Source organism: Dromiciops gliroides, chromosome X, assembly GCF_019393635.1.
Source record: "Dromiciops gliroides isolate mDroGli1 chromosome X, mDroGli1.pri, whole genome shotgun sequence".
NCBI lineage: Eukaryota > Metazoa > Chordata > Mammalia > Microbiotheria > Microbiotheriidae > Dromiciops > Dromiciops gliroides.
The window spans coordinates 23,354,672-23,370,627 of record NC_057867.1 but is presented as its reverse complement, the minus strand read 5'-3'; the positions used below and the strand labels follow the sequence as shown (position 1 = coordinate 23,370,627).

The 15,956-nt window shown below is 42.5% G+C and overlaps 1 protein-coding gene across 1 annotated transcript in view; it reads left to right on the top strand.

Moving 5' to 3' along the window:
* Positions 1 to 2,367: 2,367 nt before the first annotated feature.
* RBM41 (RNA binding motif protein 41) overlaps positions 2,368 to 15,956 on the top strand; it is a 43,813-nt gene continuing 30,224 nt past the window's right edge. Inside the window, exon 1 of the mRNA XM_043973895.1 lies at positions 2,368 to 2,472. Within this exon, the coding sequence (XP_043829830.1) occupies positions 2,465 to 2,472 (8 nt within the window). The 5' untranslated portion in view covers positions 2,368 to 2,464. The remainder of the gene's footprint in view (positions 2,473 to 15,956) is intronic.

The window sequence follows — 15,956 nt, the reverse complement described above, 5'->3', positions numbered from 1 at the left end:
CAGTAACATGCAGAGATCAGATCAAGAAGGCTGAAATCATACTTTGCTGTAGATCAGACCACTTTGGAAGCACTGAAAGCCTGAGTTGTCTCTGACATCCTGGAATAATTCAGTTCCTCAGAAAGAAGAAGCAGGACCAGCTCAGATATTTCTTCCAAAAGTACACAGATCTTGACCCTAACACACCATCAGAAGTCAGGAAGCAGGCTTGGAAGAATAACCACACACAAAAATCCCACCACAACCTGTTGCTTCCTCATATTCTTATTGCTTTAAGACAACAGTTGTGGGCGCAGCTAGGTGGCTCAGTGGATAGCGCACTGGCCCTGGATTCAGGAGGACCCGAGTTCAAATCCGGCCTCAGACACTTGACACTAGCTGTGTGACCCTGGGCAAATCATTTAACCCTCATTGCCCTCAAAACAAAACAAAAAAAAACAGTTGTGTAGTTAGGAAACTTGATTGCAACTGACAGCATCTGAGTGTCCTTATTGCCTGGGAGTGATGACGATAAACAAGCTAATAGGCTAACAAAGATGACTGGAGTTGTTGGTACCTCCGTTGGAAGAGAACTAAATCTTCCTGAGGTATAAAGAGCTATCTGGGCTTCTTGCTTTCTAGCACCTTCTGTAGCCTGAGAGGGAAAACGTTTTTGGTATGCCTGTGTTATTGCTTTTTCTAGTTTGGGAGGGAGAAACCAAGAGGAATCCCAGAATTTGTATCTGCTTTGTTGTGGAAAAGGTTCTGTAGTTGACTGGACAAAGCAGAGTACACTGTTATTTGAAGAGTTGATTGGGGAAAGTCTTCATTCTTGCTATGTACAGTTTGAGAGACAGTTCCAGAGCAGATCTGAGGAACTCTTTAGTTTTCTGGCTTAAGGAAACTGCTTGTCAGTGAAAGAACATCACACTTTCTCAGTGCCCTGATCAGGGTGGTTGTATGCTGAAAGAATCTGTCTTTTTTTTTTTTTTTTAGCAACTGAGAATATTATTATTTTTAAAATTTTTAAATTTTTGCGGGGCAATAAGGATTAAGTGACTTGCACAGGATCACACAGCTGGTAAGTGTCAAGTGTCTGAGGTCAGATTTGAATTCAGGTCCTCCTGAATCCAGGGCCGATGCTTTATCCACTGCACCACCTAGCTGCCCCGGCAACTGAGAATAGCCAGAAAGTGGCTTTGCCCAGCAGGTCACTCCTGTTGCTGGTTGTTCTCTGAAGAGATTTGGGGCATCAAGACCTGCCACCCAGAGTTGTGAGTTGTCCTAAGCATTTGCATTTACCTACTCACTTACCTACCTACTAGATTCTCTAAGGGTACTCTTCCCCACAGACACTGTATCACTGTATGCATTGGTGGCAGTGTCTGACTCTCAAACACCCCCCCCCACCTTGTTCTTGCCTCCTATTGAGTAAATGTTATCAGGTTATGAGTATTCTTTGCTTTTGCCATAATTAGGAGTTAATAAAGGTTACAAATCTTGGTGCTTTTGTATGAATGGGAAGCAGTGTATTCCCATACAGCAGGTTTGGTCTGGGCTGTGAAGGGGCCCCTGTTACTCTTGGAAATACCACCCCCCCTCACCCCCCAAAGCCATGTGGGTGCGAAATCCCTACAGGTATGTCATGACTATATGTGGGCCACTCTGAAGCTACAAGGGACCTCAGAGGCATCTAGTTCAGGGCTTTTTTTTTTTTTTTTAGTGAGGCAATTGGGGTTAAGTGACTTGCCCAGGGTCACACAGCTAGTAAGTGTTAAGTGTCTGAGGCCAGATTTGAACTCCGGTACTCCTGACTCCAGGGCGGGTGCTCTATCCACTGCGGCACCTAGCTGCCCGGTTCAGGGCTTTTTAAAAACGTTTTCCACACACAATCGCTTTTTGCCCCTGACCACGGGTATACATAACCTTTTACTGTTGCCACATTTTTTGTGACCTGCCATATTCAGTTAGTGACGCCATATGGGGTCTCGACCCACAGTTTAAGAAGCTTTGATCTAGTCCAATTTCCTCATTTCACAGTAGAAGAAACCGAGGAGGCAAAGTGCTAGGGGCAAAAACTCAAAATCAGGATTCGAACCCACACCCTGACTCCAGAGCCAAGGCTCTTTCCAGTGGATTTATTTTGCTTAATGATATTAACTTATTACTTGTGGGGAAAGGAGGAGGTGAGTTAATAAGTAATGCTAAAGATACAAAAGAAAGAGCAACATCAAAATATTAGCCAAACGAGAAGGTCTCCCCCGCCTTCAGCTGAGGCCCTGGCTTTTTGTGACGTGGCCTCTTGCTTTGCCCAGAGGTCTCCTGCAGTGAGGAAGCGCTCGGGTGGTACTGCGCACGCGCCAGCCCTCACGCCGCAGTGGGCCCCGCCCCCCTGGGCTCTTGGCGTTCGCGGGGCATTGTGGGCATTGCAGTCCGCAGCCGTCGGGATCCAGCGCACAGCAGCGGCGTCGGCTCTAGCGGCAACATGAAGAGGTGAGGGCTCCCGGGGCTGGGGCCGCGGGAGCGGGGCCCGGGGCTCCGGCTTCGCCCCGACGCGGGCCAGGGGATGACCTTTAGGCTCCCGAGCCCTTCCCGCACTGAACTCTTCCTGCTTGTGGGAGAGGCGGCTTCCCAGGGAGCGGGGGTGGGGCGCCCGGAGATGGGGATGCGGGGACGTGGGGTGCAGCGCCAATTCCCCCTTATCCGGGCCCGACGCGGCATACATGGGACGGCTACGGGCGTAGTAGACGTCGCGCCCCCTCTGTTCTCCGTCTTCCTTCGTTATAAAGGGATTCGAAAGCAGATGCGGGGCGGGAGTGGGGGGGCGGAAAGGAAAGAGGCAGGTTTGAATCCCCCAATAACCTGAGAAACGGGGTGCCCTAGGGGCTGGGACGGAGGCGCCCCCTGCAGGCACTGCGGCGGACGTAGGCTGCCTCCCCTAAGGACTGTGGTTCGCTAGCTGCTTTGCTCCCCGCTGTCGTTAGCCTGCATCGGATTCCCCTCCCCCCGGCACCCCACTGCCACCCCCACGCCACCCCAGCCCGGCCCGGGGCTGCCCATTTCCGGCTGAGTTGCATAATCGCGGCTCAGCTCGGTGAGGTGGGTATTGCGATGGTTTCCAAATCCTCCTGCCTCTGTTTGTGGAAGAAAGGCTGGCGTCAGTGAGGAAGAAAATGGCCAGGGAGCCGGCGGGTGCTCGCTTAGTCCTTGAAATCGGAGGGTGAAGGGGGCGGGGGAGCCTTGTCGTAGCCGTTTGCCGGGGCCCCCTCGGATCACGACGCCCCTCGGCGTTCCGCCTCTCTGCCTCGGCACACCGCACCACACCACAGGCTGGCCGGCCGCGCCACCCCCCCCCCCCCCCGCCCCGGGCGCCGATCTCTCGTTCCCCCCCCAGCCGCCGCCTTCCCCTCCCCTCTCAAAGCCCCGGCTCCCCAAGAATGTACTACGCTGCCAAGGGCACTCGGCCTGCCGATTGTCAGTCGCTGTCTTCAGTCGCTTTTCACCGATAGCTTTTGTTTTTACGTCGCCTACATTCCCCCCTTCATCCCCCCCTCCCCCTCCCCCTGAGCCATCCTTTATAACAAAGCATTTTTGAAGGGGGAGGGGGAAGGGGGAGAAGAGAGAAAGATTTGGCAAAAACCGATCAATGCGTGGGGGGTTGGGGGATCTGACTTGATATGTATGCGATGGTCCACACCTGTGACCCCCCTCCCCCCCTCTGCAGAGAAGGGGGGGAGGGGAACGTGTGTTCATTCTCCTGGCTCTTCCTTGGGGCCAAGCTTGTTCTTTCTCATTTCCTAGCGTCCATTTGCGATTGCTCTGTAGAGATTCTTTCCGTAAATTGTTTCCCAGGCTCTGCTCCTTTGATTTTGCATCGGCTCATCCAAGTCTTTCGGGCTTCTCTGTATTCGGCTGTTTGTTTGTTTGTAATCAGCACGGTAATAATTCCATGACATTCACGTAAAACAATTCGGTTAGCCATTCCCCAATCGGTGGGCATCCTACTTTGTGCTTTGCTATCACAAACAGAGCTATCTATGATAAATATTTGGGTGTATATGGAGCCCTTCTTTTTGTCAGTGACCTCCCTGAGGATCTATGCCTCGAAGTAGAATCTTGGGGTCAAAGGCTAGGGGCATTTAAGTTGCTTGATTTACATAATTCCACATTGCTTTTCAGAATGGTTATACTAATTCCTAGCTCCGTTAAGTCGACGGTACGTTGGGGTGCCTCTCTTTCCACCACCCCTCCAACTTTTGACTATTCCAATCCTTTATCATTTCCAGTTTGCTGGGTGTGAGGTGAATCCCCGGGGTTATTTTGATTTGCATTTCTCTTATTAGTGATTTGGAGCATTCTATCATATAAGGTTGTTAATAGGTTTTCGATTTTCCTTTTGAGGACGGTTTGTGTTTTTGTTTGTTTTCCATTTCCTTCTGAGTCAATCTGGCAACAAGCATTTAAGCGCCTACTACGTGCCAAGCACTGTGCTAATGGGGATAGAAAGACAAAAATCGTTGGAGACTGGCTTTTGTTTGGTATCGCTATTAGTAGGACAGACAGTGTGTCTACACGGTGCTTGGCTGTAGTACGTGCTTAATAAATGGTGTATGAAATTGTTTACCACGTGCCAACGTGTTTAGGAGATTACCCTCAAGGCACTTCATCTAACCAGTAAAAGGGTCCCAGATTTAGAGCCAGAAGGGACCTCAGAAGCCATCTAGCTTAATCCCCTTATTTTACAAAGTAGGAAACTGAGGCCTAAGGAAGAGAAGTACCTTGCCCAAGATCACACCTAGGATGCCAGATGTAGAGCTAGAAAGGATCTCAGAAGAGGTGGATGCTGGGTAGGGGCAATCCAAGATGGGGCTTGGCCAAAGTATGAGAGCAGTAGGCCAGGTGGGCAAGGGATTGGAGAATAGAGGATGGGGTAAAGTTGAACTTTGTCGGGCCAGAGCTGCAGCACTGAGGGGCAGGGACACAAGGGGATCGAAGCATAGGGAGACAGGAAATGATAGGAGGATATGGGCAGAGGAATCTGTATACTTCTTAGTGAGGAGAGTGGACCCTTGTGGGTGTTGGTGAGATCTAGGGTGTGACCCTTTGTGTCCATTTGTGTGCCTGAGGAGGAGTGAAAGATGTTGGTCTTGAGAAATTTAGAACCAAGGCATCCAAAAAGAATTTAAGTTAATGTGTTCTGCCTTGCTACTTCTCTAACTTAAAGTCATTTCAAGTTAAATAAGATTTTTTAAAAATGAAATTGAAATGTTGCATAAAAATTTAAAAACAAATTCTTTCTTTAGGGATTATTTAACATTTTTCAAATGCCTGAAAAGCTTTAGTAATTTTTCTTGCTTATGGAAAATTTTTTTTTTTCCCAGGCTCTCCCATAATCCTGAGTAAAGGGCTGTTGCTGATTTTTGTTTTGCTTGTTATTGTTGGTTTTTAAAAAACGAATTTAAGGAAAATGCCCGTTCACATCAAACTCTTTTATCTTTCCAAATTCTCTTCTAATCTTAATGTACCTGTAACATAATTGTAACGCATGCACTCCGTTTAATAGTGTAATCTAGCTTATGTTTCCTTTTTTCGCTTAACACTATTTATGCATCGTTGTGGTCTACAGATTGGATATTTTTCATAGCTCCAGTCCCTTCTTGTTCTTATATCAGAATTTTCTTGACCATTCCCCTAGTGTAGGGTGTTTGGGTTATTTCCAGTTCTTCATTTGTATAAATAGCACTACCCTAGACGGCTTTCTAAATTTTTTGTTGTTTAGTTATTTTCTTTGGAGTGCATCCCCTAAAGAGGAATTACTCGGTCAGATGGTCTGAACGGCATTCTAGCTCTGCTTACTGTTTGCCAGAATGTCCTCTAAGAAGACTGCACCAATTTTACAATGCCACCAGCAATGTTTGCTTCCAGGTTTTATGCATACTAGGTTCCTGATAAATGCTTGTTGAATAAATGCATGGAGTTTTACGATTTTAATAAGCAATTAATGTGCATTTCTTTCATCGTCAGCAAATCTGGGCGGCTTTTCTATGTGATGAATTACCAGTTATATTTTCTAAATCTCCTTTAACCATTTATTTAATGAAGTCTGTGTCTTGACCTTATACCAATTCGTGATATACTTTGGGTCATAAGCTTTTATTAATTACATTTATTACATAGAGTTTTTCCAATTCCCTTGCCTATTAAAGGGCTGAATTCAACTTTCCCTGTGTAGTAAATCTATAATATTCATTCACTAGCTGTTTTCTAGCTATTGAGTATGTGTGTAGATGTAGATATATAGATATTGAATGAAAATATTCATCATGCACCATGCTCTGTACTAGTCCCTGGCGGCCGGGGCGGAGTGAGAAAGATAGGGATGGAAGAGGAATAAGACACAGTTCTTACCCTTAAGAAGTTAATATAGGGGATGAGATGCATATACAAATAGCTATTATAGACTGCAGAATAGGGCAGAGGGCACAGGACAGGTACATAGTGCTTTGGGGGGGTTTATGGAGGGAGAGAATACCTTTGGTTAAAGGCCTAGGAAAAGTGTTTATGAAATAGCAGTTGAGCTGGATTGTGAAAGATTGGGTACAATTTCAGCAGGTAGAGGAGTGGAGGGGAACTGGAAGCCCAAAGATGTGGAGATTGGGAAGCACTGGGCATATTAGGAGGCTAGCAGGTCTTAGAGAATAGAGTAAGGAGAATAATTGGAGGTTAGGCTGGAAAGTTGGGCTGAGGCCAGAGCTCAGAGGCCAGAGCTTGAATGTCAGGCTAAAGAATTTGGATTGAATTCCTTAGATAATGTTTTTGAGCAGAGTGAAAACAGTATCATAGCTGTACGTTGGGAAGAATAATCTGAGTTAGAGCGGGGTAAGACTGACGATGAGGAGACCTGTTGAGAAGCTATTGCATATATGCTAGCAAAATATAACTTAAAGGAGATGGGGGATTACTTACAAAAATATAATAAAATAAAATAAAACAGGAAATGGAGATTGTGAACAACTCAGTCTCATAAAGGGAAATTGAACAAACCAGAAAGGAACTAACATGGTGGGGGGTGCAAAACTCTGATCCAGACATAAAAATAAATTATTTTTTAAAATATAAATTTTTATTAATATTTTTTTGCGTCATCAGAATTTTCACCAGTGCTCCTTCTTCTTAGCCCTTCCAAAGAGCTATGCCATCCAACAAATAACATTTTTTTCTTTTTCTTTTCTTTTCTTTTCTTTTTTTTTTGGTTTGTTTGTTTGGTTTTTTGGTTGGACAAAGAGGGTTAAGTGACTTGCCCAAGGTCACACAGCTAGTAAGTGTCAAGTGTCTGAGACCATATTTGAACTCAGGTCCTCCTGACTCCAGGGCCAGTGCTCTATCCACTGCGCCACCTAGCTGCCCCATCAAATAACATTTTTAAAGGAAAAAAATGAAAAATAAGAGGGAAAGAAATGAGCAAAACTGATCAATACATCAGAAAAGTCTGAAAATGTATGCAATGTACCATACTCATGGACTCCTCCCAACCTCTGCAAAGGAGTGGGATAGGAGTGTCTTATATCTCTTCTTTTGAGCCACATTTGTTTTTTGTAATTTAGAATATTTGCATTTGATTTTTTTATTCTTTCCATTTACATTGTTGTAATCGTCATGTATATTGTTTTCTTGGCTCTGCTTATTTCATTCTGTATCAGTTAATGTAAATCTTTCCATGCTTTTCTGCATTCAACATATTGGCTGTTTCTTACAGCACAGTACTATTCCATTACATTCATATACCAGTTTGTTTAGCTGTTCCCCAATTAGTGGACATTACTTTGTTTTCAATTCTTTGTTCTCACAAAAAGTGATACTATAAACATTTTGCTATATATGGGGACTTTCTTTTTATCCACGGGCTTCTTGGGGTATATGCATAGTAATGGAATCTCTGAGTCAAAAGGTATGAATGTTTTAATCACTTTATTTGCATAATTCTAAATTGCTTTCCAAAATGGTCACACTGATTCACAGCTCTACCAGCAATGCACTGGTGTGCCAATCTTCCCACTGTCCCTCCAAAACTGACTATTGCCATCTTTTGTCATCTTTGCCAATTTGCTGGGAGTGAGGTAAAATCTCAGAGTTGCTTTGATTTGCATTTCTTTTATTATCAGTGATGATTTGGAACATTCTTACATATATATGGTTGTTAATTGTTTACATTTCTTTTGAGAATTGTTTCTATCCTTGGATCACTTACCTTTTAGGGAATGACTTTTGGTCTTAAGTATCCTAATTGTTTATATATTTTGGATACCAAAGCCTTATCAGAAAAATTTGATACAAAGATTTTTTTCTCCTTATTTTACCACTTCCTTTCTTATCTTGGTGCATTAATTTTGTTTGTACAGAAGCTTTTCAGTTTCATTTAATCAAAGTTATCCATTTTATCTTTTGAAATTGCCTCTTTCTCATGTTTAGTTAAGAATACATCTCTTAAGGGGTGGCTAGGTGGCACGGTAGATAGAACATAGTCCCTGGAGTCAGGAGGATCTGAGTTCAGATCTGACCAAAGACATTTGACACTTTCTAGCTGTGTGACCTTGGGCAAATCACTTAACCCTAATTGCCTTGCCAAAAAAAAAAAAAAGAAGGAAAAATACATCTTCTACCTGTAGCTGTGAAAGATAAATGATCTGCTTTTCTAAGTTTTATTTTATGGTATGATCTTTAATATTAAGGTCAGTTATCTATTTTTAATTTGTTGTGGAATATGGCTTAAGATATTGGTATAATTCCATATATATATAAAACCTATATCAGATTACCTGCTGTCTAGGGGAGGGGGGAGGGAGGGAGAAAAATCTGCAATTGGAAAGCTTGTATAAACAAAAGTTGAGAACTATCTTTACATATAATGGAAAATAAATAAAATACTTTATTTAAAAAAAAAAAGATATTGGTATAATTCTAGTTTTCTGCCAGACTGCTTTCCAGTTTTCCCAGTAGTTTTTAATAAATAGGGAGTTGTTTTCTATGCAATTTACATTTTCTGGTTTATTGAACATTGAGTTTCATTGTTTAATTTGCTCTTATTTGTGTTTTTTTTTCCAGTTATCTCTTTTTCTATTTTTTAACCAATACCAGACAGTTTTGTTGACTTTTATAGTAGTGGATAGTGAGCCGGGCTTGGAGTCAGGAAATGGGAGTTTGACTCCTCCCTCAGATACTGGTTGTCCCTGGCAAGACACTTACCTGTTCTGTGCATTAGTTTCCTCATCTATAAAGTGGAGATAAGAATAGGACCTTCTTGGGGGCAACTAGGTGGTGCAGTGAATAAAGCACCTGCCCTGGATTCAGGAGGACCTGAGTTCAAATCTGGCCTCAGATACTTGACGCTAGCTGTGCGAACCTGGGCAAGTTACTTAACCCTCATTGCCCTGCAAAAAAAAAAAAAAAAAAAAAAAAGGACCTTCTTTACAGAGTTGTAAGGATTGAGACAAATGAGGTTACTGTGGGAAGCATTTTACAGAACTGAAATTGCTCTATAAATGTACAAGTAAATTCTATCAAATATTTAAAGAGCAATTGAAACCCATGTTGCACAGATTATCCTCAGTAATCGAGACAGGATAGGCTAACTGGCTGGTCAGTTATGAGGGTCTAAACTACGGTGATGGCCATGGGAACAGAGGAAAGGGGATGGATGGGCTCTGGTTGTGTTGTGGATGTCAAAATGACACTTGCTGGCTGGGGGATGGTTTGGAGCCTTCAAGACTCCAGACCTGCCTAATTAGAATGATGGTGATGCTCTCAGTACAAATGGGGAGATTTGAAGGCAAGGTAAGGAAAATGATGAGTTGTTTTGGGGCCTAATCAAAAAAATAATAACTAATATTTCTGTAGTACTTTCCCTTTGCGTGTATTATCTCATTTGATCCTAACAATAAACCCGTGGGGCCAAGTGCTTTTATTATCCTCAATTTAGAGATGATCCAGCTGAGACCCAGAGAAGTTAAGTGACTTTCCCAGAGTCAGAGTCAATCAGTAAGTCAGCGTCTGAGGCAAGATTTGAACTCAGATTTTCTGAACTCTCAAGTCTAGCTCCCTATCCACTGTGCTTAACTGCCTAGGATATGATGGTTTGAAATGACAACAGGACATCCATTTGGAGATGTCTAATAGGTCTATCTGTCCTACGGGACTGGAATTTAGGAGATAGATTAGTGCTGAATATATAGATCTGGGAGTCATCTGCATAAATATTATCCTTGAAGTTATAGGATCTGGCAAGTTTGCCAAGGAAGAATGTAGAAAGAATAGAGAGGGCCCAGGACAGTCTGTGAGGAGACTCACACAGTTGTTGTTCAGTCATTTTTCAGTTGTGTCCAATTCTTCATGACCCTATGGGGGTTTTCTTGGCAAGGGCACTGGAGTGGTTTGCCATTTCCTTGTCCAGTTCATTTTCCAGATGAGGAAACTGAGGCAAACAGGGTGAAGTGACTTGCCCAGGGTCACACAGCTAATAAGTGTCAGAGGCTGGATTTAAACTCATGAAGATGAGTCTTTCTGATTTCAGGCTTGGTCCTCTATCTACTGTACCACCTAGCTACTCTATATTCACACATAGCTGGTGGGGTATAGATAATCTGGCAGAAGAAACTGAGAAACAGCAGGTATCCAGGTAGATATGTAAAATTGGAGCTTGGGGAAAGGATTAATCACTCAATGGAATATCTTACTCTATGCCCTCAAAGAGTTTATAGTCTTCTACTGGGATATGATTTGTTCATATATAAGTAAATTTAACTATGTATAAAATAAATTCATAGTGATGGGAGAAGTGAGGCATCAGTCTCTTGAAGGAGGTAGCATCTGAACTGAGCCTTGAAGGGAGCTAGAGGTTTTTGAGAGAAGATGAGGAGGGGGAGGGCATTTCAGGTATGGGGCACAGACTGTGTAAAGGCATGCAAGTGGGAGATGAAATGTCTAGGGAGAAGCACAATTAGACCATTTTGACTAGAGTGAGGGAGAATAATGTGAAATCAGTCTGGGAAGATCAGTTAACACCAAATTGAGGAGACTTACATTCCCCAAGAGAAGAGGAAATTGTATTAAAGTGCTTAAGGCAGGAGAATAACATGGTCAATTCTATGCTTTAGGAATATTAGTTTGACAAAGGGGTGGAAGATGGGACATTGGAGAAACTGGAGTCAGAGAGACCAGGTCAGAGACTATTGGGATAGTTGGGTTGAGATGGAATGTTACATACAGGGGACTGTGGCAGATGCTTTTGGTAGTGACTTGGTAATTCTTTGTTTTTGTCTTTTTTTGTGGGGCAATGAGGGTTAAGTGACTTGCCCAGGGTCACAGAGCTAGTAAGTGTCAAGTGTCTGAGGCCGGATTTGAACTCAGGTCCTCCTGAATCCAGGGCCAGTGCTTTATCCACTGTACCACCTAGCTGCCCCTGACTTGGTAATTCTCGACCCTCATCTTCCCAGGATTGGTTAATTCTCCATCCTGCCTGCCGTCTGACCTATTCATTACTCCATTTTTCCTTGAACAACATACAGATTTGGGAGTCATTTGAATTTAGCAAACATCTATTAAGCACCTCCTGGGTTCTCATCAGGGAAATCATTGAGGAGGTGAAAGTAGATGAGGTGTCTGCACAAGTAGTGCCCTCAAGGAAGGTCTGCTTTATAAGAACAGAATCTGCAGGACTTTTCACCTCCTGGCAGAGAGGTGGGGTATTGGAGGTACCAATGACATGGCTATACTCTCTTACAAGAGAGGCATTTATTTTTGGAGGGAGAATTATGGAGGAAGTAGAGGTGGGTAGTGATAGTGATATCAGAAAAGGAGAGTCAAAGGAAAAGAGTGTCAGTTAAATATTTTCAAATATACATGGAAGAGAACAGAAGGGAATACAGACAAACAGGACAGTATTGGGACTACCATGTTAAATTTAACACCCACCTTTTAAAAATCCAAGCTGTAGAGGGCAGCTAGGTGGCACAGTGGATAAAGTACCAGCCCTGGATTGAGGAGGATCTGAGTTCAAATCCAGATCAGACACTTGACACTTTCCAGCTGTGTGAATGACCCTGGGCAAGTCACTTAACCCTCATTGCCCTGCCCCTTCTCCCCAAAAATCCAAGCTGTATAGAATAGAGATTCACAATTTCATATATAAACTTTTCTTTCCTTGTTCTTTGTATATGGAAATGTTCAAATTTGTTGATGTTAAAAAGAACACTAAAAAAAATTCCCATGTACTAAACATGGTATTGGTTTCTGAATGTATTTGTAAATTGACTTAAACTGCTCTGCCATTTGTTCATACATTAGTTGTCTTCAAGGCCTTATTTGACTCCAGCCAATAAAGGTAGGTTGTGTAACCTAAATTTTCTCTTTTTTTGGTAAATTTTTAAAAATTTATTTTTTTCCCAAATTACATGTAAATACAATTTTAACATTGATTTTTAAATCTTCGTGTTCCAAATTATCTTTCTCCCTCCATTCCCACTGCCCCTTAAAAATGAAAGCAATTCAATATAAGTTATATATGTGTAGTCATGTAAAACATTTCCACGTTAGGTTGTGAAAGAAAACAGATAAATACACAGAAAAACTTAGGAAAAAGGAACTAAAAAAATTATGCTTCAGTTTGTATTCAGACACCATCAGTTCTTTCTCTGGAGATGGACTGCATTTTTCACAAGTCCTTCAGAGTTCCCTTAAATCATTGTATTGCTGAAAATAGCTAAAACATTCACAGCAGATCATCTTACAATATTGCTGTTACAGTATGTTTTGCATCAGCTCATATAAGTCTTTCCAGTTTTTTCTGATAGCATCCTGCGCATCATTTCTTATAGCACAGTAGTGTTCCATCATAATTTCATCCCACAGTTTGTTCAGTCATTCCCCAATTGATGGGCATCTCCTCAATTTAGAATTCAACTTTTTGGTTTTTATCTCTTTTTGGATACTGACCTAGCAGTGATAATACTTGGTCAAAGAGTATACATGATTTTATAGCCCTTTGGCCATAGTTCCAAATTGCTCTACAGAATGTTTGAATCAGTTTACAACTTCACCAAGAGTGCTTTCCCCATATCCCCTACAGCATTTGTCATTTTCCTCTGCTGTCCTATTCTCCAATATAATAGGTGTGAGGTAGTACTCCAGAATTGTTTTGACCTGCATCTCTCCAATCAATAGTGAGTTAGAGCATTTTAAAAATATGGCTATAGGTAGCTTTGATTATTTCATTTGAAAACTTCATATCTTTTGATCATCTATCAGTTGGGGAATGGCTCTTATTTTAATAAATTTGACTCACTTCTCTATGAGTTTGAGAAATGAGGCCTGTCAGACGAAGTTGCTTCAAATTTTTTTCACGTTACTATTTGCTAACTTCATTTCCCTCCATCCTATTCCCTCCCCATGACATTTACTCTTAATTTCCATCTTCTTTCACCCCGTCCCTCCTCAAAAGTGTTTTGCTTTGGGACAGCTAGGTGGTGCAGTGGATAGAGCACTGGCCCTGGAGTCAGGAGTACCTGAGTTCAAATCTGGCCTCAGATACTTACTAGCTGTATGACCCCGGGCAAGTCACTTAACCCCAATTGCCTCACTTAAAAAAAAAGTGTTTTGCTTCTGAGTGCCCTCTCCCCCAATCTGCCCTCCCTTCTATCACTGCCCCTTCCCCCCCCCCCCCATCCCTTTCCTTTCCTACTTTCTTGCAGGGTAAGATAGATTACCTAATTGAATGTGAATGTTATTCCCTCTTTGAACCACTCCTGATGAGAGTAAGTGCAACCTAAATTTTTAAACATTTGGAGCTTTATGCCTACATACAACCTTAGTTGGAAAATTACAAATATTCTAGGTAGGCCCTCTGCTTTTTCTTCTCTCTATCTTATTTCTTTTGAAAATCGTATTCCACCAGAAGCTTTAATTCATCTCTTTGCTCCTCAAACTCAACATGGCTTAAAATCAAATCTATCATCTTCTTTGCAGGGCCACGATCATTCTCCCAGTCACCCAGCTTTGCTGTCTTTGAAGCCTCTCTTTTCCATTTCCCGCCTAAGTTCTGCAGATTCTCCTTCCCTTTCTGTCTTTCACATCTATCCCTTCATTCCTATTTCTACCACCCTAGTCCAGCCTTCCTCATCTTGTGTCTGGCCTAGCTCAGGATTATAGTAACTGATGCCCCTGTACGGTTTCTTAGACTAAACTTTCTTCTGTATTGCTTTGGGCATCACTTGGATTGTGTCATTCCCCTTTTCCCAAGCTTTCTATGGCTTTCTGTGGTGGTGTGAACTGGCCAGGGCCTTGGTTTGGAGCCTACCTCTGACACTCTTCCTGTGTCTCTTTGACCCTAGCCAAGACACTTAGCCTGTCCCAACCCCAGGTTTCTTCATAGTTGTACTAAGAATCAGATCTTCCTAACTTGTGCATTTCTGTCAAAGGCACCCCCACCCTTCCGGTCACCCAGGCTCACAATCTTGGAGTCATCCTTGGCTCCTCCCTCACTCTCACTCCAGTCAGTTGCCAAATCTTGTTAGTTTTGCTTCCTTGACATAGCTCATTTATCCATTCTCTTCTCTCTGCTTCTATACCTTCTAATTCAGACCCTAATTACTTGTAGACTTAACTATCGAAAGAGCCTCCTCATGTTGGTCTCTCTGATTCCAGTTTCTCTACCATCCACTCCATCTTCCACACAGTTATCAGATTTGGTATTTCTTTTTTTTTTTTTTTTTTTTTTAAGTGAGGCAATTGGGGTTAAGTGACTTGCCCAGGGTCACACAGCTAGTAAGTGTTAAGTGTCTGAGGCCAGATTTGAACTCAGGTCCTCCTGACTCCAGGGCCGGTGCTTTATCCACTGCGCCACCTAGCTGCCCCAGATTGGTATTTCTAAAGCATAGATCTGACCACATCATTCCCCTCCTTTAAGTTCTTTTGCCTCTAGAACAAAATAGCATTCCCCCACCCACTTTGGCCTTTATGACCCTTCTCAGTTTGGCACTGACCTCTCTTTCCAGACTGATTCTACATTATGACCCCTCTCTTGTTCTACGTTCAGGCCAAGGTGGTCTTTTTTTTTTTTTTTTTTTTAGTGAGGCAATTGGGGTTAAGTGACTTGCCCAGGGTCACACAGCTAGTAAGTGTTAAGTGTCAGAGACCGGATTTGAGCTCAGGTACTCCTGACTCCAGGGCTGGTGCTCTATCCACTGCAGCGCCACCTAGCTGCCCCTCAAGGTGGTCTTTTACACTTCCCCTACACCAAATTTCCTCTTATGTCTCCATGCCTCTTTTGCATAGACTGCCCCTCTTGGCTGGAATGCTCTCCCTCTTCACCTCTGCCTCTTGTAATCCCTATTTCCCAAGAGCCTTTCCTGATATCAATAGTTAATGTCCCTCCCTTCCCCCTCACTACTATTTAGTATTTACTTCTCTGTATACATGTTGTTTTCCCCCAGTAGAAGGTAAGATCCTATGGACAGGGACTGTGTCATTTTTGTCATTGTATTGCCTAGCACCAAGTAGGCACCTAAAATGTTAATTGAATTGAAAAATAAGATAATATATGTAAAATATTTCACAAACTTTACAATATTACATAAATGTCAGCTTTTGTTATTTCTGGATAAACTCAAACATTTTTTTTCAGTGAACAAAATGCATATTCTCTCTACTTCCCCTTCCTCCATTAAAAAAGAGTAAAACTAAAGCCCTTGTAACAAATATACAAAGTCAAGACAAACTTTTTAGCATTGGTCCTTTGGACTTGTAGCTGGACATTCTCTTTGTGTTTAATTTATTAATTAAAAGTTTTTCAGTTAATGAGCATTTATTTTCTCTCCTCCCACCTTCTTTCCACAATGGAAAAAAGGGGGGAAAGAAAAAAGAAAAACAAAATCCATACACCAAATATACATAGTCAATCAAAATTGATTCCCATATTGATCATGCCC